General features: G+C 38.7%; 1 protein-coding gene across 2 annotated transcripts in view; it reads left to right on the plus strand.

The window, feature by feature from the left end:
- Positions 1–23,775, plus strand: part of MLLT3 (MLLT3 super elongation complex subunit) — a 287,105-nt gene that overhangs the window by 117,794 nt on the left and 145,536 nt on the right. The window contains exon 1 of one of the 2 annotated variants that reach the window (XM_044265594.1): positions 15,593–15,631. The exons of the other annotated variant lie outside the window; for it this stretch is intronic. Within the exon in view, the coding sequence (XP_044121529.1) occupies positions 15,619–15,631 (13 nt within the window). The 5' untranslated portion in view covers positions 15,593–15,618. Of the gene's footprint in view, positions 1–15,592; positions 15,632–23,775 lie in introns of those variants that run through there. 2 annotated transcript variants of the gene reach the window in all.

The raw sequence follows: 23,775 nt of genomic DNA on the forward strand, positions 1-23,775 counted from the left end.
TGTTAATGATGTGAGAGGCTATAGAAATCACCCACAACAGTGAAAATCCCCTAGGATCAGTCGCAGGTGGGAAAAAATTCCCAGTGATTCTGGAGGCTAAGTTGTGTTTATCTAGTACAAGGTCACATTAATTTTAACTATGTTACTTTTGTAGTCTTCAGTTAATAAATGATCTCTCCTAAGTATATCTTCTAAAAGAGGGAGGCTGTAGTTGATATCTGAAAAATTTTCACCTGTGTTTCAAATGGTCAAGTGTGTAGAAGTATGTGTTCTAGAAAAGTAAGGAAGAAGGCATATACTCCACGGGGGCTAAGTGTTAAAATGACAGTAATATTTTTTTTTTTTAAGATTTTATTTATTTATTTGACAGGGACAGATCACAAGTAGGCAGAGAGGCAGGCAGAGAGAGAGAGGAGGAAGCAGGCTCCCTGCTGAGCAGAGAGCCCGATGCGGGACTCGATCCCAGGACCCTGAGATCATGACCTGAGCCGAAGGCAGCGGCTTAACCACTGAGCCACCCAGGCGCCCCGACAGTAATATTTTTTATTTTTATTTTTATTTTGTTTTATTTTTTTTTTTTAGGGAAAGGGAGAGCCAGAGAGGGGTAGAGGGAGAGAGAGAATTGCAAACAGGCTCCATGTTCAGCGCAGAGCCCAAGGTGTGGATTGATCTCATAACCCTGAGATCATGAGCTAAGGCAAAATCAAGAGTTGGATACTTAACTGACTCAGCCACCCAGGAGCCCCTGTTTTTATTTCTATTTTTTATTATTTGACAGTAACCTATTTTAAAGTACAAACAGTAGGAAAATAGCTGTGGTGTTACAGATGAAACAATTATACATGCACATTGTTGGCCATTTGGGAGAAGACAATAAAAATTTGAAAACCCAGTGTACTTTCTAATTTTTTCTATGTGGTTTAAGAAATATAATTGCCCTTTTCTTCACTGTAATGTAACTTATATCCCATATGATTGCACATTTTTTGGGGTGAACGTTATTTTCTATGGCTGCATAATATTCTACTTATAAAAGAAATATCATTTGGGTAGTCATTCCTTCTTAAACATTTACGTGGATTTATATGTTTTTCTAAGATGAATAATATTATAATGGACATCTGTGTATAATGAATAATACTGTAATGAATATCTGTGTATAATGCTTTCCTTTGATCAGAATTATCTTCTTAGGTCAGATTGCCAGAACTGAAATTCATATTTTTATAGTAATAAAACCTGTTTGTGAAGTTGAGGGACTGTTTTCAAAGAAATACTAACCCTTCCTGAGTGTTAAAAGATAAGGATGTTATGACAAGGTGTTAAAAGCTAAGCTGGGTTGGACAGGTCAGATTAACCTGGTTCTATCTTTGACACCTGTTTTTAACACTTTTTGAAAAGGGAAAAAAATTAAGGCTAGAAATTGGTCTTTTGATAAGTTTTGATAGGTTAGATTCTTTCTAAGGAAGTGAGTTGTTTATGTGGCAAATGCCTATAAAAATATTTTGCTAGTAAATAAGAGAAGGAGGACACTTGAAGATAAAATATCTGATAATAAGTTTATAATGTTTAACTTCCAGCCCTCTTAACTTTAATTTAGGGCAAATGTATTGAGATAGTTGTGATTTACTAAGCAAGTTGAAAAAAAAAAAGAAGGAAACATGAACAATACTGCCTTAGGAAAAAATAGAAACTGTCTCACAATTCAGACTATAGACTGATTTGTAATATTTGTTGTTAGACACATTTTAAACAGAAGACAGTCAGTTTGGATAGGTAAGCCATAAATCCCTCCTAGTTGCTCCATAAAGTTTCAAACAATGCCTAATTAGGGGTTCTAATTTGCAGACATCATTTTAGTTGCCCTAGTGTCTTCTAATAATAGATCTATAGCCAGAACAGAAGGTTTGCAAGACCAGATCTATAAACTATATTTTCTATGTATATTTTACTAGAGTTCTTACTTTAGTTGAGAAATTCTAGTTTTCAAGTGGTTTTTAATTTTTCTGGATTGTAATGATCTCTTCTGTATAATGAAATGTCTGTAAAGAAAATTTTTCAGTTCCAAGGTACTGAGGTATACATAAATCTAGGAAATAATGAAGGACTGTTTTAATCGTTTTTATATTTGTGACTGTATTTTCAGAACTTATATCAACCATAAAATAATTTTTTTAGATGGGGGAGGGAGGGGGCACTGTGGGAAGGGGCAGAGGGAGAGGGAGAGAATCTTAAATAGGCTTTGTGCCCCATGGGGAACCTGATGTGGGGCTTGATCTCACAACCCTGATATCATGACCTGAGCCAAAATCAAGAGTTGCATGCTTAGCCTACTGAGACATCAAGGCTCCCTGTAAGTTAATTTTTAACTACATAACATTTGGTACACATAAGAGAATGTAAGTAACATGTAAAGTAAAAAGCAGAATAATAAAATGAACATCCGTGAAGCTACCATTCAACTTGAACTAGAACATGACCAAATTATCTCCAAGTTCCTTTCTTAGCCCATTCAGTTTCGCAGAGCTTTCAGGTTAAAAAAGATCTTGGTGCCTTCTTTTCTAAATGAGAATTAGTATGCTACTAGCCTTCGGACGAAATCTAAACAGGTATATGCAATTTACATTAGGAGCACCTGCAGATTAATGATTGATGTCAGTGCATATACATAATTCATAATGACAAACATGTTTAAAAATAGGACATTAGCATTGAAATTGTTACCTGTGCTGATTTAAACTTTTAAAAAATACTTCTTAGATGAGAAATTATCTATATCTAAAGAGGCTATTTTCAAAATATCACTGAATGTAAAAACAACATGAACACGTTATTTATATATAAAACACCAAATATGTGTTCATTTAACAACATAAATTCACATTACATGTTGGAAATCCAGGTTTTGTTTTTGTTTATGTTTTTAAGAGGAAATTATGTATCTCATCCACCAAGGACCTTCTGTGTTTGCAGATCTTTGCCTCATTTCTGGGAATCAAGATTTCAAGGTTAAAAGTTACACAAACAAAATTATCAGGATGCTGGGTGGCTCATTCTGTTAGGTGACTACCTTTGGCTTAGGTCATGATCCCAGGGTTGTGGGATCGAGTCCCACATCAGGCTCTCTGCCTAGCGGGGAACCTGCTTCTGCCTGCCTGCTCTGCCTGCTGCTCCTCCTGCTTGTGAGCTCTCTCTCTCTCTTTCTGACAAATACATAAATAAATAAAATCTTAAAAGTGAACAAACCTATAAAAGGCATGTTTAAAAAAAATTATCACTAGAGGAAAGTGCTATTGATTGATAAAATTCCAGGTAGATTTTGTGATTATTTAAAGGTTTTCTTTCCCCCACTGCGGAATATTTTTCCCATTTCTACTTTTGCTAATTACTATTTGAGAATATAGTAGTTTCTGATTTTCCAAATTGATTTTTGGCTGTATCTCAAAGAGTAGAAACACAAATTGTCTTAAAATTTTTTTGTTGTCTTTAGCAGTAACACTTCGAAGATTGGGAAACAAATTTTATTCATCTCATAAAACCATTGCAGGTGATTGTCTCTCAGAGTCTGTCTTCCTCATAAAATAAAGAATAGATTTCAATTTTGGCTTATATTCCCCCCCCCCCCCCCCCGATTTCTTTCCATATTATCATCGCCTTTATCTGGAATTTTCTGCTTTCTTGAGCAGGAATATACGTGATTGTATAGTGTGGTGCAAGTGTGGTGCTTTTTCTCATTTTATTCTGCCTTTAGGAAAGTGCTCATGAGGCTTTAACTTTCTTTCTTTTTTAAGATTTCATTTATTTATTTATTTGACAGAGAGACAGACATCACAGATAGGCAAAGAGGCAGGCTCCCTGCTGAACAAGGAGCCTGACACGGGGCTCAGTCCCAGTCCCAGGACCATGACCTGAGCCAAAGGCAGATGTTTGACCATCTGAGCCACCCTGGGGCCCCGGCTTTAATTTAACTTTCTTCTTCTTACTCCTCCTCCTCTTCTTCTTCTTCTTCCTTTTTTAAAAAGATTTATTTACTTTAGAGAGAGAGAGAGAGCCAGTGCAATGAGAGGCAGAGGGAGAGAGAATCTGGGGCAGATTCCACACTCCGCGTGCGGCTCAGTATCACAGCCCTGAGGTCATGACTCTCGCCAAAACCAGGGGTCAAACGCTTAGCCATCTGAGCCAGCCAGATGCCCCTTAACCTTTTTCTTCTTAAAATGCCAAATTTTGGGGCACCTGGGTGGCTCAGTGGGTTAAGCCGCTGCCTTCGGCTCAGGTCATGATCCCGGAGTCCTGGGATCGAGTCCCACATCTCTCTCTCTGCCTGCCTCTCTGCCTACACGTAATCTCTCTCTGTCAAATAAATAAATAAAATCTTTTAAAAAAAATGCCAAATTTTAATGGGTTTCTGGATTAAGAATAAAAAGAAAAGTGATTTTACATTAAAATTTATCTGTTTAGGACTCTATGGCTTGCCATATATTTATTTAAATACGTGCTGTTGGTTGATAGGTTGAATGTAATTTCTCTTTTGATTTTATTCATTTTATTCCTTGGAATTAGTACAAGTACTGTAGGACTTTTTTTTTTTTTAATATTTCTGGTACCATCCTGGAATGGTTAATTACATTTAGTTTCCCCTTACCTTTTGTCCAACTTCTCTTTCTTTTGTGGGTTTTTTTTTTTTTTTTGTAGTTGTTGTTAAGATTTTATTATTTAGGGGTGCCTGGGTGCTCAGTGGGTTAAGCCGCTGCCTTTGGCTCAGGTCATGATCCCAGGGTCCTGGGATCGAGTCCCGCATCGGGCTCTCTGCTCAGCAGGGATCCTGCTTCCCTCTCTCTCTGTCTGCCTCTCTGTCTACTTGTGATCTCTGTCTGTCAAATAAATAAATAAAATCTTTAAAAAAAAGATTTTATTATTTAGGTGTACCTGGCTGGCTCAGTGGGTTAAGCCTATGCCTTTGGCTTAGGTCATTATCTCAGAGTCCTGCGATCCAGCCCTACATAGGGCTCTCTGCTCAGCAGGGAGCCTGCTTCCACCCCCACCTCCCTTCCTGCCTCTCTGCCTACTTGTGATCTCTGTCAAATAAATGAATAAAAATCTTTAAAAAAAAAGCTTTTATTATTTATTTGACAGAGAGCAAGACAAGAGGGAACACAAGCAGGGGTGGTGGGAGAGGGAGAAGCAGGCTTCCTGTGGAGCAGGGAGCCTGATGTGGGGCTCAATCCCAGGACCCTGGGGTCATGACCTGAGCTGAAAGCAGACACTTAACAACGGAGCCACCCAGGCATCCCTTTTCCCCTACTTTTCATTTTCATCAAATCACAGAGATAAAATAGCTTGTTCTTGTGTTATAAGCTGCCAACAACGTTTTGTTACTGGAACAGGAATTTTGAGTTATTTTGTCTTGTACTCTTCAAGGATTTGTTAGTCTTCCCTGTTCTCTGAGCCTTGTCTCCGTGACTTGTATTTGAAGATAGGTTGTTTAAGTAGAGTGTACTGTCCGTAGTTGAACGCCAAGTTCTCTACCTGCCCTGGCAGAAGGGGGCGCCCGTATTGCTGTTTTCAGGGTGGCCTCCTTAACCACTGAACCTATAACTGCAGTGATTGGCAAGGTGATACTCAGCGTTTCTCTTACCATCTTGGGACATTTTCCCAATCAACAAATCTAGGACTTCCTTTAATGATTTTAATCAGACATATTGGGGACCTGCCAAGAAAGAAGAGTATAAATCATCAATTTTAGGAAGCCAAGATCTTTGAAAAGGGTTAAGCATTTTAATGATAGTGTTTTTAGGATATCTATGTAGGCCAGTTTGTAGATATGGAAACCTATTTGTCTTGGGAACCCTCCTCATTACAATTTTTAAAAAAAAATTTATTTTTTCTTATATTCTTTCCATCAGATCAGCTCATTCATCTCTACACCCCCTGTACCCTCTACCGCCTTAATTCTTTGTTAGGCAGAGAGAAATGAGGAGTTTATGTAATATACTTTTGTGGAATAGTGTTCACTTTGTTACTTCCTTTCATTCATAAGTGATGTCTTGGAATCTTTTCCATTTTTTCTGATGCTTTGTTGTCCAAAAATATGTGTCTGTCCTCCCCTTCCTAAAAAGATGCATAACATGAAATAACCCCTTTGTGCTAAAAAGTTTAAACACTTTTTACCAAAGTACCTTGGTTACCTTGCTGCCTTTGAATTTGATAATGAGGACTGGCAGGGCACTCATATGGTTAGTTCTTTCAAGAATGATTTTCTGTCTAAATCTGGGATCAACAATGTCCGTTCATTGTTCCTTTGATCTTTATGTTTTGCAGACTTACCTGGCAATCTAGTTTCTCTCATGGAAAACTGGGCATTTGCTTTTTTCCTTTACTACTTATAAACTTGAATTTGAGCCTTCTTTTACCCAATTTCATTTAAGGAGAACAGGTCTTTTAGAAGCTCTTTGAAAGACTCAGATTCCTTTTTGTTTTTTTTTTTTTTTTTCCTGGAAGATTTTATTTATTTTTGCGAGAGGGAGAGAGCACGAGTGGTGGAGGGAGGGGTTGAGGGAGAAGCAGACTTTCCACTGAGCAGGGAGCCGGATGTGGGAATTGGTTCCAGGACCCTGGGATCGTGACCTGAGCCAAAGGCAAATGCCTAACCTGCTGAGCCACCCAGGGACCCTGAAAGAATCAGATTCTGTTTTTTGTTTTGTTTTTTAAATAAAAGTCAGATCTTTGCCCACCATGGGGCTTGAACTCATGATCCCAAGATCAAGTGTGTCACATGCTCCATGGACTGAACCAACCAGGCACCTCTATATATTGATTTTTTGAAACTATTTTTAAAAGTTATCCATGTTACCTAAATAAGTTAAAAGCATCATTTATTTAATATATTGAGGTTATCATTCTTTCTGTGATCATTAGTCTTTAATCAAAAGAGGGATTAGTACTCTTTATTTAGAGTCTTCTAAATTCTTGACAATTTTTCAATTTTCTTTCAATTGTTTTACATTGTTCAGTTTGTCTTATAGTTTGTCAGATTGCTGATTAATTTTCCTTAAAGATTTTATTTGAGAGCAAGAGCATGTACACTAGCGGGGGTGGGGGGCAGAAGGAGGGGAGAAGCAGACTTACTGTGGAGCAGGGAGCCTGATGCGGGGCTCCATCCCAGGACCCTGAGATCCTGACCTGAGCCAAAGGCAGATGCTTAACTAACGGGGCCACCCAGGTACCCCATGATTATTGATTTTTTTAAAGTTGTAAAATACACATAGTGTAAAATTTCATTTCCACTGTTGTGAAGTACGCAGTTTGATGGCATTAAGCACGTATACATTGTTGCATAACTTTGTCCACATCCATCTCCAGAACTTTTTCGTCTTCCCAAACTGAAGGTCTTTATGCAGGGAAACAATAACTCCCCTTTCCTTTCCCCCTGCTTCTCCTGGCAACCACCATTCTACTTTCTGTCTCTATGAATTTGACTTAATTGATTTGTTTTTATAATGTTTACCTTAACAAAACATTTATCCTTCCAAGACGTGAGTGGAGGGTATGGTCTGGGGGCAGGGAGGAAGAGTTGATTTATAGGTATCAGATTAAATTTACTGCCTAGGGAATTAATAAGTAACCTTTACTTGTGTTGTGTATTTGATTTATTTTTTTTTAATCTGCAGGATTTGAACACAGGGAATATATGAATATGACTTGCCTTTAAAATGCTATGTCTTTGAAGAAAAGAAAATAAAGCTTTGAACTTTGAGTTACGGGTTTTGCTGATATTCATCTCTCTTAAATATATATATTTTTTCAATTTGGCTTTTCTTCAGATCATTTTACTTCCCATCTTGAATGTTTAGTCTATGACTCCTAGAGTTCAATGGGAATAATTCCTTGTTTTTTTTAGACAGCTAATGTCTTGATTTTGACATAGATATGCCTCACATGCCACAAAATTGTTTTGAAATTAGTTTGATAAGAGTGAGATGTTCATAAATTATACCATTTGGGTTGTGGATATTTTGCCTGATAACTACATTACTGGTACAGACTGATCGTTTTCCTTCCTAGGTTGGGGGAATGGTTCTCTTTTTCATTGCACAGAGATGGAAGTTTTCCTGAATGATACTGATTAGGGAATATAAAGCAATTTTCTGGGTTTTGGGAAAGCATGGCTTGAGTTCAACACTGGTTAGGTTGTTTGTCTTTTCAGGAGTGGCTGTAAGCTTCTCCAAAGGCAGGATGGTTCATTCATTTTGTAAACAATCGAGTGATACGTTGGCTATAAATAGAATTCCATTCCAGTAGTGAAGGTCCTATGATTTTCCTAAACAGCAGCAAGTTTTTAGCCTTGGATAGACAGAGTTAAAGGTAACTAGAGACCACAGTTTCTCCCCTTCGTTCCTTACCTGTGGGAGACCAGGAGAGCAGCTGGAAGATGAGGCAGGGGACCTCGTAGTACGAGCTAGTTCTTTCTGGAAACTTTAAGCACCAGTTTCAGCATCTTTTCAGCTAATGTCTTTTCTGCCATGATTTTAGGTAATAAGCCTAGACAAATATGGATATACACACACACCCTTGTTGTTCCTTGTTCTGATTCAGTAATTCTGTTTTAGAATCGCAGCATCAAACAGTCATTAGCCACCACACATTTCTCAAGTGAGGGTGGTTTTGTTGTCGTTACAGAATGTCATGGGTAGCCTAGTGAGTTCTTGTTTACTCCCAGATTCCTCTCTATTCCAGTCTTCTGTTAATCAACAAATGCTGATACACAGAGACAGTGAAACTTCCATTCCTTGCCTTTGGGGCATAAACCAGCTAGTGGAGGCCCTTAGACCTCCCCTGGAAGAGGGAGCGTGCAGGGCTCTCCTACAGTAATGACCACTCTTGCTGACAGTTCAAAGTTTCGTAAAGGCGGACCATGAGCTAGCCCTTGAAGAATAATTCAAAAGATTTATTGCCATGTACCTTATACCAATTTGCGTTGTAGGAGTGTGACATTATTTTTTTTTCAATTCTTTGCCAATCTTTTAGAAATACTGCCTTTGCCCCCACCCCCTGCTTTTTAAACTAGCGAGTTGGACTATCCTTTCATATATTTATTTACTACTCACTCCTTGGAGGGTTGCCGGTTAGCGGGCTTCCCCCATTTCTCTCATTAATTGTCATGACTGCTTTTTGTTCGTGTTGGCATACAGAAGACAGGATGTTTGCTGGAATTGTGGTAAAGGTATAGATTGATTTATGGGAAATTAACCTTTTTTTGTGATATTCCATCTTCCCTACCAAAGAGCATGCTGTATTGTTTTCGTTTATTCATGTGTCCTAGCTCTCTCGATAAAGTGATAGAGCTTTATTTATGGGTAGTATGTGTTTTGAGTTTGTTAAGTTTTTGTAGCTTTTGTAACTGGAGCCCTTTTGTTCCATTGTATTTCGGAAGTTGTTATTCCAGAATGTGATTATTGTACTCTGGAGAAAAGCTATATATATATTTTTTGTGTGTTACCTTGTTTCTGGAGATTCTTTTGGTTCCAGTACTTTTTCAGTGAACTTTCTGTGTTTCTTCCAAATAGTAATTTTCTACAAGTTAATTACGTATGGATCATCTTTGTTTATTTGTTATATTTAGTATCTGCGCTGGGGGTTTCAAAACAGTTTTGAATCATGCTGGCATTACTGGTCATTCTTGTTGAAGGCTACAAGAGTTCAGTGAAAATATTTTGGCAAACAAAAAAGGAGAGCTCAACACTTGAATAGAACTGATGACAGACAAAAATGCATTTTAGGAAATGGATGATTAACTATGGCTTGTGTGTGAAGGAAGTGTTACTTTATGGCTGAGAATGATATGTATACTTGTGCAAGCATCTACTATTATTTTATCATTATTTTGGCAATTGTATATTTATGTGTTGTACAGATCTAGTGCACATTTTAGATCAGGTGAAATCTGTTTGCACAGCACAATTAAAATGAATGACACTGATTTATTTGTCATTAAAAAATCTAAAAATACTGTCCTTATTTTTAAGTCCCACTCCAGGGGGAAATCATTGTTAAGTTTGTTGTTTACCCTTCTAGTCTTTTCTGTAGATATTTAATCACTCTGTGTACACACAGTCACGTCTGCATGTGTTTATATATTCTTTCACAAAAACAGGATAATTTAGAGCAGAAAGTGTAGTAACTTCTTAGAAACTTAGTAATAAAATATATTGTGCATCTCTTTTTATGTGATTGATGATTTTAAATGTCTTGGCTTAGTGTTCTGTACTACATTATTATGGTCGTAACATTTCATAGCTATTTATTTTTGGAGCACATGAGAAATAAGCAGGTGAAAGTATATCACAGCAAATAACTTACTTGAGAATAGGAGGTATTGTTTAGGTTTCCTTATTTATATAAATCAATTGTTCTAGGAGCCAGTTAATGAAAAACTGTCTTAAAACCACGTGTGAGATATATATTTCCCTAAGAGAATTTTACCAATTACAGGCAATTTAGATATGTAAAATCCAGTCATTAACCCAAGTCATAAATATGCTTTTTGCTTAAAAATCTGATTAAGAAAAATACAGATTTTGTACCAGGAGTCTTATAAGTTTGATTCATATTTTCAAAGACCTTTGCCATACTCCTTATCTTTTGAAAATATTTAACTGAGTTCAGGATGTGAGTGTGATTATATAATTATTGTTTTCTGGGTCATAGTGTTCTTAAGTTCACAATTTGTTTTCAGAATTTCATTAAATGTTTTGAATACTTGGGGTAAGTACCATACTAGGTCCTGGCAGTACTAAGCAGAATTAAAGGGAAAAAAAAGGGGGGGGTTCTTTTTATAAATTTTATAGGTTACAGACTAGTAGGGACCAGAGAAGCAGATTTCAAGTGCACTAAAATGTTGCTTCTATATAGGATATGGAGGGGAAATTTATAATTTGGGGGGAGGGGCACTTACGAAGAAGATTCTGAATGGGGAAGACAAGAAAGAGAAGTAATTTTGGGATTGAGTTTTAAAAGATGAGTAAGTTTCTCCCAGGCAGGTGGGTAATAAGGAAAGTCTCACAGTGCTCTGAGGGCTTAAAAGCCAAAAGAATAGAAACCTTTCTGGTTCTGTGAGCTGTAGGCAGTCAAGTGTGTCCTTTGAGGAAGCATTATGCAATGGAGACCTTCCTCCAGCTCAGCAGTACAGGGTCATGGTGGTAGAATGACTGTTCTGTGTTCGCCAACAAGAGTGGAAAGTTAAAGGAATAAGGTGGAGAGCATGGTGGAGAATGTATTAGAATTCTGCCATGATAGCTTCTTCATGAAAACTTTGAAGAGGCCTAAATGGAAAATACAGTGACACCAGAAGGAAAAGAAAACTTACTTGAGGGGCGCCTGGGAGACTCAGTTAGTAAACGTCCAACTCTTGATTTCAGTTCAGGTCATGATCGCGGGGTCGTGGGAGGGAGCCCCACGTCAGGCTCTGCACTCAGAGAGGCGTCTCCTTGCCGTAGTCTCTCTCTCTCCCTCTCGCTCTCCCTCCTCTCTAAAATAAATACCCCCCCAACCTTCCTTGATAAGATTTCTCCCGAAGATCAGTTGGCTGGATTGCCCTTTTGTGCACACCATCTTGAGCCAAATCTTTTATGATACGTTCATATGCCTGCGAATAATTAATCAACTACAATGATATTATTGTTGTCTTTCATAGATGGTGAGATCTGCATTTTAATATCTTTGAAGCTGGGATATGTCTGGTAGTAGGAGTTTTTCTGGCTGTATTTTCTTCTTTGTGTGGCATACAATAATGTTGAACCTGTTTATGATCAGTGGCATCTTACACTTGAAATACATTAATATTTTGCTGATTGTCATTTAAAAAATCATGTGTATTATTTTTAAATTAAGTTTTCTCTTTTAATCTCCTTGTGGTTAATGTACAGTGTTACATTAGTTTCAGGTGTGTAATACTGTCTTCCAACAATCCTGTATTCCTCAGTGCTCACCATGATGAATGTACTCTCACTCCCCATCGCCTGTTTCACTCATCCCTGCACCCACCCCACCTCTAGGAACCTTCAGTTTGTTCTCTTCTAGTTAAGAGTCTGTTACTTGGATTGTGTCTCTCCCCTAAGCCACCTCTATTTATTTTGTTACTTAAATTCCACATATGAGTGAAATCATATGGTACTATCTTTCTCTGACTTATTTTGCATAACCTTATACTCTATAGTTCTATTCATGTAGTTGTAGGTAATAAGGTTTCATTCTTTTTTTAATGACTGAGTAGTATTCTGTTATGTATACATGCCACATCTTTATCCATTCCTCTGTTGATGGACACTTGGGCTGCTTCCATAATTTGGCTGTTGTGAATAATGCTGCAGTAAGCACAAGGGTGCGTGTATTCCTTTGAATTTTTTTTTCAATTTTTTTGGATAAATGTTGAGTAGTACAATTAATGGGTCATAGGGTTGTTCTATTTGTAACTTTTTGAGGAACCTCCATACTGTTTTCCACAGGGGCTGCATCAGTTTGCATTCCTACCAGCAGTGCACAAGGGTTCCTTTTCCTCCACATCCTTGATAATCCTTGTTTCTTATGTTTTTGATTTTAACCCTTTTGACAGGTTTGAGGTGATAGCTCCTTGTAGTTTTGATTTGCATTTCCCTGATGACAAGTGATGTTGAGCATCTTTTCGTGTGTCTTGGCCATCTGTGTATGTCTTCCTTGGAAAAATGTTTGTTCATGTCTTCTGCCTATTTTTTAATTGGAAATTGGATTTTTTGGTTTTTTTGGTCTTATATCTGTTCTTTATATATTTTGGATACTAACCCTTTATTGGATATGTCATTTGTAATTATCTTCTCTCATTCAGTAGGTTGTCTTTTAGTTTCGTTGGTTGTTTCCTTTGCTGTGCAGAAGCTTTTTATTTTGTTATTGTCCCAATAGTTTATTTTTGGTTTTGTTTCCCTTGCCTGAAGAGACATGTCTAGAAAGATGTTGCTACAGCTGATGTCAGAAAAATTACCGCTATGCTCTCTAGGATTTTTATGGTTTCAGGTATCACATTTTGGTCCGTAATCTACTTGAGTTTATTTTTATCTGTGGTCTGAGAAAGTGGTCCAGTTTCATTCTTTTGCATGTAGCTATTTGTTCAGTTTTTCTAACACCATTTGTTGAAAAGACTATTTTTTTCCCATTCAATGTTCTTGCCTTCTTTGTCAAAGATTTATTGACCATATAATTATGGGTTTGTTTCTGGGTTTTCTGTTCTGTCCCATTGATCTATTTGTCCATTTTTGTGCTAGTCCCATACTGTTTTGATCACTGTAGTTTTGGAATAAAACTTGAAGTCTGGGATTGTGATACCTCCAGTTTTATGTTTCTTTTTCAAGATTGCTGTGGCTATTTGGGGTCTTTTGTGTATGCATATGTATTTTCTACTTTTAAAAATTGTGATTATCTATAGTGATGCATGAGTATCTGTGGTGGTATGTCATTGAACATTTCTGATCATTGCTGTAATATAGATTACAGAGTTTGGAATGGTCATTTTGCTTTTAGGATCTGACATGATTTACGGTTGTTGCCCTCTAATTGTCTGTTTCTTCTTCTTTTTTTTTTTTACAACTTTTTTTTGTGTCTGAGGAAGCCGTGACTACTTGTCATTTGGCAGTTCCAATACTCAGCAGCTGAGTAGTCAGGTATAATAATTCTAAGATCAGCAGAGACAATTGAAGGTGGGGTGAGGCAAGAGGGTAGGTCTGTTTTTTAGGTTTTAAACAGTCAAGAGGTGTAATATAATGTGTTAAACACAATTAGTATTGGAAACAACAGGAGTAAGTAAATGGCAAGGACAGATGTTTGGTGTCCCCCATTATGAGAGGGGGTTTATTACTTAAGAAATAAATGTACAGTCATTGGAATTCCTCTCAGATAAAAATAATAAAATGAAACCACTCCTTTAATGCCTCTTATACTAATTATCTTCTTAGTCAATAAGCATTCTCGTCTTTGGGACTTAACAGAGCTCTCTGTAGTTTTATGATAATCTATTGTTAAACCTCCTGACTGGTAATAGGTAAGGAATTCCTAATGGTATATGTTCTTTATATATATATATATATATATATATATATATATATGGGATACCACCTCTTAAATTCAGTAGTGACTAAGATAGGGAAATAGAGGATGTTATGATAGAGAGTCTAGCTTTCTTAGGTTGGTCGATAAAGGTCTAAACAGCCATCTGTAGAAATGGTTAAACTGGACAGGATAAGAGAAGACTGAATTTGGAGTACGTTTCTTCAACACATGTAGGTTGGAGGTTTTAGATGTCAGAGGCTTTTAGCCTCTGGAAGCGGGATGTCCTCAGCTGTAGATGGTGAAGACTTGGGAGAGGCCAATACTGTATTGTCACGGTAATAAGGTAAAATTAGGAGCTGAAATTTCAAAAGGCATTGTTTAATAAAATCTTTTGCATTCATGTGTCCTCTCTTACATATTAAGGGCATTGTTTTCTTGTTTGCACAATAAAGTGGAGACCTACTCGTTGGAACTTGTCTAATTCAAAGTTAGTACTGAAATTTCTAAGGAAAAAAATATCCAGAATTGTACGAAGTTGTATGTCGTCCAAAACTAGAGGAAAAATGGACATATAGTTCCTTGATGTGGAAATGAAAAGATCTTGAAATATGTGAGTAAACTAATATATGATTGACAATAGCCTAAAATGGTGAAATGAGAATAAGCTGCAGCAGGAGGGACTTAGGTGAGAAGTAAATAAGTATTTCCTGAAATACAGAACTCTAGAAATGATGCCAGTTGAGGAAGGCATTTAAAAAGGCCTTCTCTGCATAATTTTAAGAAGCCATTAAGTTCTTATTTATTTGGATTGGCTTTAAGGTGTGGTCATCTTGAATTAGAGAGAGGTGTTTTGAATGACTTCCTTGTTCCTTCTGGCCCTAGAGTTGAATACTCTTTTGAATGACAGTTTGCCAGTTTGATTCTAGTGGTGAAATTTTAGGAAAGTTAACCAGATGAGGCTGTGAAAGAACATGTGGTGAGGATTTGGCTTGCCACAGTTATTTTAATGAACAGCCAACTCTTTCCCCATACCAGTGGCTCTGTAGTATCCATAATCTCTTTTTTTTTGAATCATGTCCTCATATGAGTAATAACCCTTTAAATCATTTCCTTTTGTGTTTCTGTCCTTTAACTGAATAGAAAACCTTCCATCACCCTGGCAGTGACAGGAAGACGTCAAGACCTGGTTCTCTGAAGTTGTCACTACTTGGTGACCACAATGTGATCTGGCCCAAATCAGTGACAATGCATATTTTTTAGTGCTAAGGAAGGAACTTTTCTTTTGTTTGACTGAAGGAAAAAAATTCTGCTTTAGCTCTTCAGACAGTCTTGACTTTGCTAAGTAGCTTGTAGCCTCTTTGAAGTAAAAGTGAAGTAACTGAATTTTCTCCAGTGCTCCATGACTAGGAAGTGGGAGGAATTCTTAACTGGCAATATGTTGTTGAAAGAAGGATCTACAGGATGTTGAGCTGGGGTGGGCGGTGGTGGGAGTGGGTACAGAGCAATTTGATTCCTACTCGCCGTAGGCATCTCACAGTGACATCAGGGATGGCAAAATCAGGTAATGGTGGAACGAGAGGCTATTCCTCAGGTATCTCAAATTAAATTGTTGCAGGTCCGCGGTCTTTCAGATTCCTGAGGAAAATAGGAAAATGTTGTGACACCAGTTGGGGAATTAAATCAAGAATTGCCCAAGAGTCTGAGATGGAAATTTAGCCGGTTTCGTTGTTTCAGCTGTGTGACTGAAATACATCGTTTCCTCATTAGGAAAAATATATGGATATTCCATTTCCTCAGAATTGCCCTTTGAGAGAGAGTTCATCAAGGAAAGCTTGGTGTTCAATAGCAGGTGACTGGCAGTAGTTTGCTCCTTCTGATTCTCTCTCTTCTTCCTTTAGGTTCTTGAATCCCAAGTAAATTTTTACCAATAATACTTACTTTTCAAGGCTTACCTTTAGGAATATCTATTAAATACCTCTTCTGAAACCCACTGTGATTTTGTGTGAGTATGTGTGTGTGTGTGTATGTGTGTGTGTGTGTGTTACCCCTGCACCTTGCCACTGCTGCTGACACTATAATCATTTATTACAAATCTGTTCTTCAGAGTCATCTGCTCTGGCTATCTTTGTATTTGTAGCACCTAGCACTTAATAAATAGGCGGTTAGTAGAGAACTAATTGAGCATCTGCTGTCTACCCATCACTACATGAGGCATTCTGAGATCTTAAATGGGTTCTTCTTGTTTCTAGAAGGATAGGAAGGTTTATCAAGTGATTTAGTGCATGAATCCTTCGTGAATTAATTGGTCATCTTTCTGATTCCGTTGGGCTAGTTTGGCGCAGTGGCAGTATCGTAGCCAATGAGGTTTATCCGAGGTGCAGTTGTTGCTAGTTGATTCCATTGGGCTGTACCGAAATGCACTTGTGTCTTAAAGAGTCAAATGGCCCTGAAGTGCCCAGCCCATAGGGTGAGGCTGCCTCGCCAACATGGAGGAAAAGGAATCCTGACCCTCTTGGCAGAGGCAGGTCAGCAGTAGACTGGCTCTGTCAGTCCACCATTGTGGAGTTTCTGTATGGGAATTGGTCTTTGCTCGAGTCAACCTGGCGATTACTCTAGTGGTTCAGTTTGCATGGAGGGAAACGTCCAGAACTAGAAGCACTAAGATGAAAGGCAAGGAGCCAGGAGCGAAAGCAGTGGAGGCCTTGTCCCAGGGGTAGTGGAGGCGTCGTTTCCCAGGCTTATTTATTTCTGGGTCCCCTTTCTTTGAAGAAGTAGGAAGGATTGAAATGGAAAGGCCCCAGTACGCCCCAACAACAGGTTTGTGGCCTATGATTTGGCTGTCACGGAAGTAGCAGCAGTTGTTTGTGCTAACGTTTGATTTTATTTTAGCTCTCATATTTTTTCATCTACATTTTGCTTGCTTTGTTGTCTTAAATCTACTTTCCAAAGACGGAGGCAGGGGGAGAGAAGATCCAGGGTTTGGCGAAGGAAGGGAGCAGATAAAATACCTTTTGTATTTGTAGAAAGGACTGCACCTTGTTACAGGCTGTGATATTTTCACATTTTATGTTTTCGGGACATCAGAAGCTTAACTCAGCATTGCGGAAGTATTGTGTCACAGTCATAGGCTTTAGATAATTTCTACTTGTATTTGCACATAATTTATCCTGTGTATTGTCGGTATTACAGCACTGTTCAAAGTTATGGGAATTAAACCATTGTGGTACATGATTTCTCTGAAAAATATTTCACAAATTTATTCAAATTTGGTTCTGTCCACAGATGAATATTATCTCTGTGACATTTCAGATGTGGATTTTGATAACTGGGTACTTCCAGTATGCCTTTACCTTTCAAAACAGTGTTATTCACAGCATCCTCAGAAAGCAAGCTAGGACAGATTACTACCCAAGTCAAGCTAAGGAAACTGAGTCACAGAAAAGTTGTGACATAGCCTGAAATGTCATACTTATCCAGTTAGGGCGACGCAGAACTTTAAACCTAAGTACCTGACTTCTCTAAGCTTTATTCCTCTTGCTCTCTCTGAACTGCTAGCTTTGAGTCAAATAGGTTAACTCCTCCCAGGGGAAGGTCTCAGCTAATTTGAAAACCTTCTGGTTTCTTTTTCAGGATTTGTTTGAGGCAGGGACAGGGGATCATCTGTATTCCCTCTTGTAAAATAACAACAACAACAACAATAATAATGATGATGTTATAGGAAAAAAAGCTCTTTTGTAGATGTAAAGAGATAACAGCAGTAACAACATAAAAAGCAAATGAATTAGGGAATAGTTGTGCTTAAATCACCCTTCACAGTAATTGCCTTGGGGTGCTAGTACAAAGTTAAAAACTTTCATAAGAAACTTGAAAGCATATAAAGAGCCAGCAACCTCCCTCTCCCCAACCTCCCCAAACAGCCAACAGCATTATGTCATATTAGAATATTAAATTTACGGAGGAAACCATTTTAAGCAGTTTCTTCCAAATGAGCCACCCCCCCACCCCCATCCCCTCAGTAATTAAAGAGATCCCTCACTTTAGGAGTAACAGGAGAAAACAAATTCAGGCCCTGCCAGATGAGGGCAGACCAGGATCTCTTTAATCCAGAGTCTTCAAATCCAAACCGTCATGAGGTGCTGTCAGTCTCTTCCTTCATAGTCTCTGAAGTTCATTGGCACAGCTGTTGTTCCCCTCGGAGCCCTCTGTGGAGCATGGGTTCAGAGTTCCTAGAGATGGGACTGTGCCTCTGCAGAAGCCAGCCCTCCCCGCTTCCCTCCAGGTGCTTGCACAAACACAGCCTTATTTCTGAATGCAACTAGACTGTGAAGTAAGTAGGAGTCACTCGCCACACAGGAGGAGAGCTGAGAGATTAAAGTGACTTGCCCCCTCCCCGGTCATAGGTATTACGTGGTGGATTTAGAATGGACACCTGGTCGTCTTATTCCCAGAGTTGTGCCTTAACTGCAGTGAAAGTTTGCGGCGGAAGGGAAGCTGAGGTCACTCTGATCCTAGACTGGTAGGGCTTCGTGAGACCATGATGGGTAGTTGGAGATGTCCCTTGATAGAGTACGGTGTCCCACCCCGCAGTTCACCAGCCATAATTCTGCGTCCTATTTCTGGCTTACTTTCAAGAGGTGTGTGTCTGTCAGTGGGCGCATGGTTATTGAGCGCCTGTTCTGTGCTGGGTATGGTGCTCGGCCCCGAGTCCTGTGCTTTCACAGAACCCACCTCCCCTCTCCTCTGCGCAACTGTTCGGTGAGAGCCAGCACTGTTTATAGAGCCCTGCAGGCACGGCCAAGTACGTCACGTTAACTTCAGTTCACATACATGAGCTAGAGGCAAGAGGGGCTGCCCCCGAGTGCATGGCTACCAGGGTGGAGGGAATGCCAGATCTCCAGCGGGCTGCTGGAACCACAGCCATACTCACTCAGCTCTGGGGCAGGGCGGAGGGTGTCCTTGTATTTGAACAAGGCTGTGTTTCTCTGGATCCAGCCCGGATGATGACTGGACTTCTTCCTTGGGCAGTTGTAAATAGGGGATAAAGTTGACAAAGGCTAGAACAGAAGCACTCCCTCTGCTACCCACTTAAAACAAAACAAAAACAAAAAACCAACAACAACAAACCGTAACTGTTTTACAGGTTAGTAATCTATGGAACATACAGTCAGAGAAAATATTCCTTTTTCTTTGTGATTTTCTTTGTAGCTTTTCTATCCCCACGATTGCTCATCTCATTTTAGGGTAAAAGTGAGCTTGGAGATACAACGCACGACACCGGGATTTGTTCCTCTCACTCAGCTCATCATTGAATGGGACGGTGGAGGCTGGAAGACACCAGCTCCAGCCCTCATTTTATAGAAGGAACTGAGTCCTGGGGAGAAAGGATATTGCTCTGCTTGGACCTTGGGTCCCAGAGCAGGGAAGAGAGGGGGCGTTTCGGAGGGGTTTCTCCTGTCCTCTTTTATCTTCCTTTATGCTCAGGTTGGTGGTCAGCTTCAGTTCTGGGGGCTAGAGTTGGCTTCCATGTTGGAGAGGTCTGCTTTCAAAGACTTTATTTAACTGGGTCTGTGAGACTACATCAGGGTCTGTAGCCCACTGCCTTTGTAACCCAGAACCTCTGTTTCCCATTCTCTCTCAAACACTACTTTAAAACAAACGAAACAAAACAAAACAAAAACAAAGCATAAGCACCTTGTGAGTTGATTGCCTGAAAGAGAAAAAAAAAAGGCTTTGAGATTTCCTATGATGACTGATGGAACAAACCTTGAAGTCAACACATTAGACTTTTTCATTTTTGTTCCAGTTTTCTCCTCACAAATAGAAGAATTTAATAAGAAAGGAACTCATGGTTCCAAAACAAATAGGGTCTAAGTCCAAGACATCTAAAGCTTGTGTGGAATCCCTCCGGCATTTATTCCACTAGGCCCCAGGGAAGGGAGGAGACAAAAGTCCATATCCCTGTTGTAGTCAGAGTTGGTTCAATTAAAGGTGAAACTGTCTGTCAGACTATTTATAGCATGTTTATAACATGATGGAAAAAACAAAAGACCATAGGTTTTTGAAGCCCGGCCTTTATTCACAGATAGTAAAGACTTTTTGTTTTAAAGGATAGATTCCCTAACATGCTCTATAGTAATTGGTAAGAATTTAAACCATCATATGTTAGCTAATTTGGTAATTATTATCCTATTCATTATTAAAAATTTGTGTTTCATGTTGAGAAGTTAAGGAAATGTCAGTCTTTTTTTTTTTTTAATTTATTTTATTTATTTGACAGAGATAGACACAGTGAGAGAGGGAACACAAGCAGGGGGAGTGGGAGAGAGAGAAGCAGGCTTCCCTTCAAGCAGAGAGCCCGATGCGGGGCTCGATCCCAGGATCCTGGGATCATGACCTGAGCCGAAGGCAGACGTTTACCTACTGAGCCACCCAGATACCCCAAGGAAATGTCAGTCTTTACGATGAAGACATGACTAATTTTTAGATAGAAATAGAGGGGCTTCAGGATGTTGTCTTAGAATGTAAAATAATTTTCATTTTAAATACTTAGAAAATTGGGTTTCATTGGCATTTCCAAGGAATTTCAATGAGGTAGGATATGATTAATAGAGCTTCCAGTATAATTCTGTGAACTTTTCGTTGAATTTTTGCTTTATAGCTATATATTATCACTTATTCTAGCCCCCATCTCCTTGCTTTTGAATTAAGGTACCATCACTTTATTTTAAAGGTATAAATTCATTGGGGTTTTTTGGAGTACTGTTTTACAAGTGACTGCTGCTATAACTTATATTTGCATAATAAGGAGGAATGAGGTATGCTGAAGTCTACAAAGAAACTTTGCTACATGATGTATTTGACTCTGAGATTCATTCATCAAAGTAAAGTTGCTGTCTTGAGGGCTCTGGGTGGAGGGTGGGTGAGCCTGGTGGTGGGTATTATGGAGGGCACGAATTGCGTGGAGCACTGGGTGTGGTGCATAAAGGATGAATGTTGGAACACTGAAAAAATAAATAAATAAAAGTAGAAATTAAAAAAAGAAAAGTATTTCTCTGATTTGGGTCTTTCTAAGCTTGTTTAGAAAACAAACCCACCGACTTGCCTTTTTAGTTCTAGAGAAGATGGCACAAAACCTTGAGAGTCTATAGCAGTTTTCCCTTCTGTTTTGTTAGCCTTATTTATCAGAAGGCCTTTTATCCAGAAATGTCTTCCCCAAATAAAGCATTTAATGTTGGAATAGTCATTTCCTAACTGTTTTTGGAATATTTAGGAATTTTTTTTTTTTTTTTTTTTTTTAAGATTCCATCCATTCACTTGACAGAGAGAGATCACAAGTAGGCAGAGAGGCAGGCAGAGAGAGAGGAGGAAGCAGGCTCCCCGCCGAGCAGAGAGCCCGATGAGGAACTCGATCCCAGGACCCTGAGACCATGACCCGAGCCGAAGGCAGCGGCTCAACCCACTGAGCCACCCAGGCGCCCCTGTTTAGGAAATTTTTTAGGTAGCATTCTCTTACTTGCTATTTAGGAAAATAAGCACTAGCGAAATGTTTAGTTTGCTCCAGTAGGACAGTTTTGTTGCTAACTGAAATAACACTCTGACTGATACTTTACTGGTATGGCTGTCTTCAACCCATCAAAATAAAATATCTGTATTTTGGAGAAGGACTCAATTTTGGTGGATTGGTAGCCTTCATATTTAGGTCATACCAAATTCCTGGAAAATATGGGTAATGTAAATCAAAGTAATGAAAGTCAAGTGTGATTTTGCCATAAAACTAAAATGAAAATGGTGGCTTCCATTCCTGACTCAAGGACTTTGAGCCAGGTTTTGTTTTGTTTTAAATAAATGAGCCAAGCACCATATTTGATCAACTGTAAAGGGTGTATTTCTGATCCTGTTGGATTGTCTTTAATATGCACGACTCATTTTAATATAGCAGTCTAATAGTAGCAGGTTGTATGAAATTGTTTAAAATACATTAACACATTCTTGCACATTTCTTAACCAGAGACCATTTGTGCTTTTTTAATACAACAGTTCAGAATTTGAAATTATACCATCAAGTTAATAAAATGCAGGCTGGTTTCTAGGAGGGGAGATTTGATGTGAATCTCTGTAAAAATTTGTAAAGAGTTAGTGGTATGTGATGTTGCTTTCTAAAGGTAGATTACTGAGGGATATCTGTTTAGCTGCACTTTCACATTAAAAAAAGTTACTGTAGAAAACATAGCCATTACCAATCAAATAGTTGGCATTTTTGCTGTGTTTGAATTTTTGCTTTCTAGACTGCCTTCCCATCAGCACAAGTAACTTCACCTTGAGCCTTAAGGTTGTATAAATCACACCGACCTTTAAAATGCATTAATCAACTCTTAAGGCAATGGATTCTTCATTCTTTCTGTTCCTTTTCTCTTGCCATTGCTTTATAATGTCAAGTAGCCTTAAAGCTTTGGCTTGATAAGTGGCCATTATAATAGGTTCATAGTCTTTTGGTGAATTCATAGAATCAAGTTACTCTAGGTCAGCCACAAGTCTTGGGTATTGACTTATGACAGTAAAGTCCTCCATTGGCAAGAACACTGTTCTCAGCACCTATCAACTATTTGAAAATATTCAACGAGTCCAGATGGGATTTACAATCGAAATATTTAGAAGATTTTCTTGCAAATGCGTATGTTTATTTAAAGTGCTTTTCGGGCGCCTGGGTGGCTCAGTGGGTTAAGCCGCTGCCTTCGGCTCAGGTCATGATCTCAGGGTCCTGGGATGGAGGCCCGCATCGGGCTCTCTGCTCAGCAGGGAGCCTGCTTCCTCCTCTCTCTCTGCCTGCCTCTCTGCCTGCTTGTGATCTCTCTCTGTCAAATAAATAAATAAAATCTTTAAAAAAAAAAATAAAGTGCTTTTCATGGTCGTTGCCTTCAGAATCCCTTTACAAGCTGTGGAAGAAAATTGCTTTCAATAAATTAGAGTCCTAGGACATATATTTGGTCTGCTTTGTTTCCCTTTTTGGTCATAGTGCTTGTAGGGCACTATCTTCTTGAGCTAACAACTAGATCAGAGAGGAGGCTGGCTGTATGTAGGATGAATTCGAATCAGGATGGCATAGAAGCTAAGGTGTGATGCTCAGGGTCCTTGCTGAATGAAGGCAGAAGCTTTGAGGGGTAGACCGAGGCTTGTAGCATATGAGTGAGGACATTCACGCACAGGAACCACACTGACAAGTTACGGCATTTCTGTTTATAAGCAAGGACTTGACAAATAATTGACTTATTGACTTATTACTTGTGGGCCAGTAATTGACTTATTACTTGTGGGCCACTTATTGACTTATTACTTGTGGGCCAGCTAGTCGTTGAAAATGAAAGTACTCACACCTACATTTGGACTTTAATATCTACTGAAAGCTAATTGTTAAGGTGTTCTAGTCTTCTAAATTTAGCTAGCATTTACATAATAACAGATGCAAGCTCTTTATCACTCCTCTAAACCCCCTCCTCCAGTGCACTCACTCAACCCATTTATTTAAGTAGGTTGTTATAAAAGTTTCTGTGTGGTCTTGAGTTTAAGTTACTGAAGAATCTTTTGTTTCTAATCAGTCTAATAATTAAAAAGAGTTATAGAAATAATGTCAAGGTCCTCAGAAATGATATATTGCAAGTTTGGGAGCCAAGAGACAGAAAAAGATACTCCTGGCCAACACTTGCAAAT

This window comes from Neovison vison, chromosome 9 (genome assembly GCF_020171115.1).
Source record: "Neovison vison isolate M4711 chromosome 9, ASM_NN_V1, whole genome shotgun sequence".
Lineage (NCBI taxonomy): Eukaryota > Metazoa > Chordata > Mammalia > Carnivora > Mustelidae > Neogale > Neogale vison.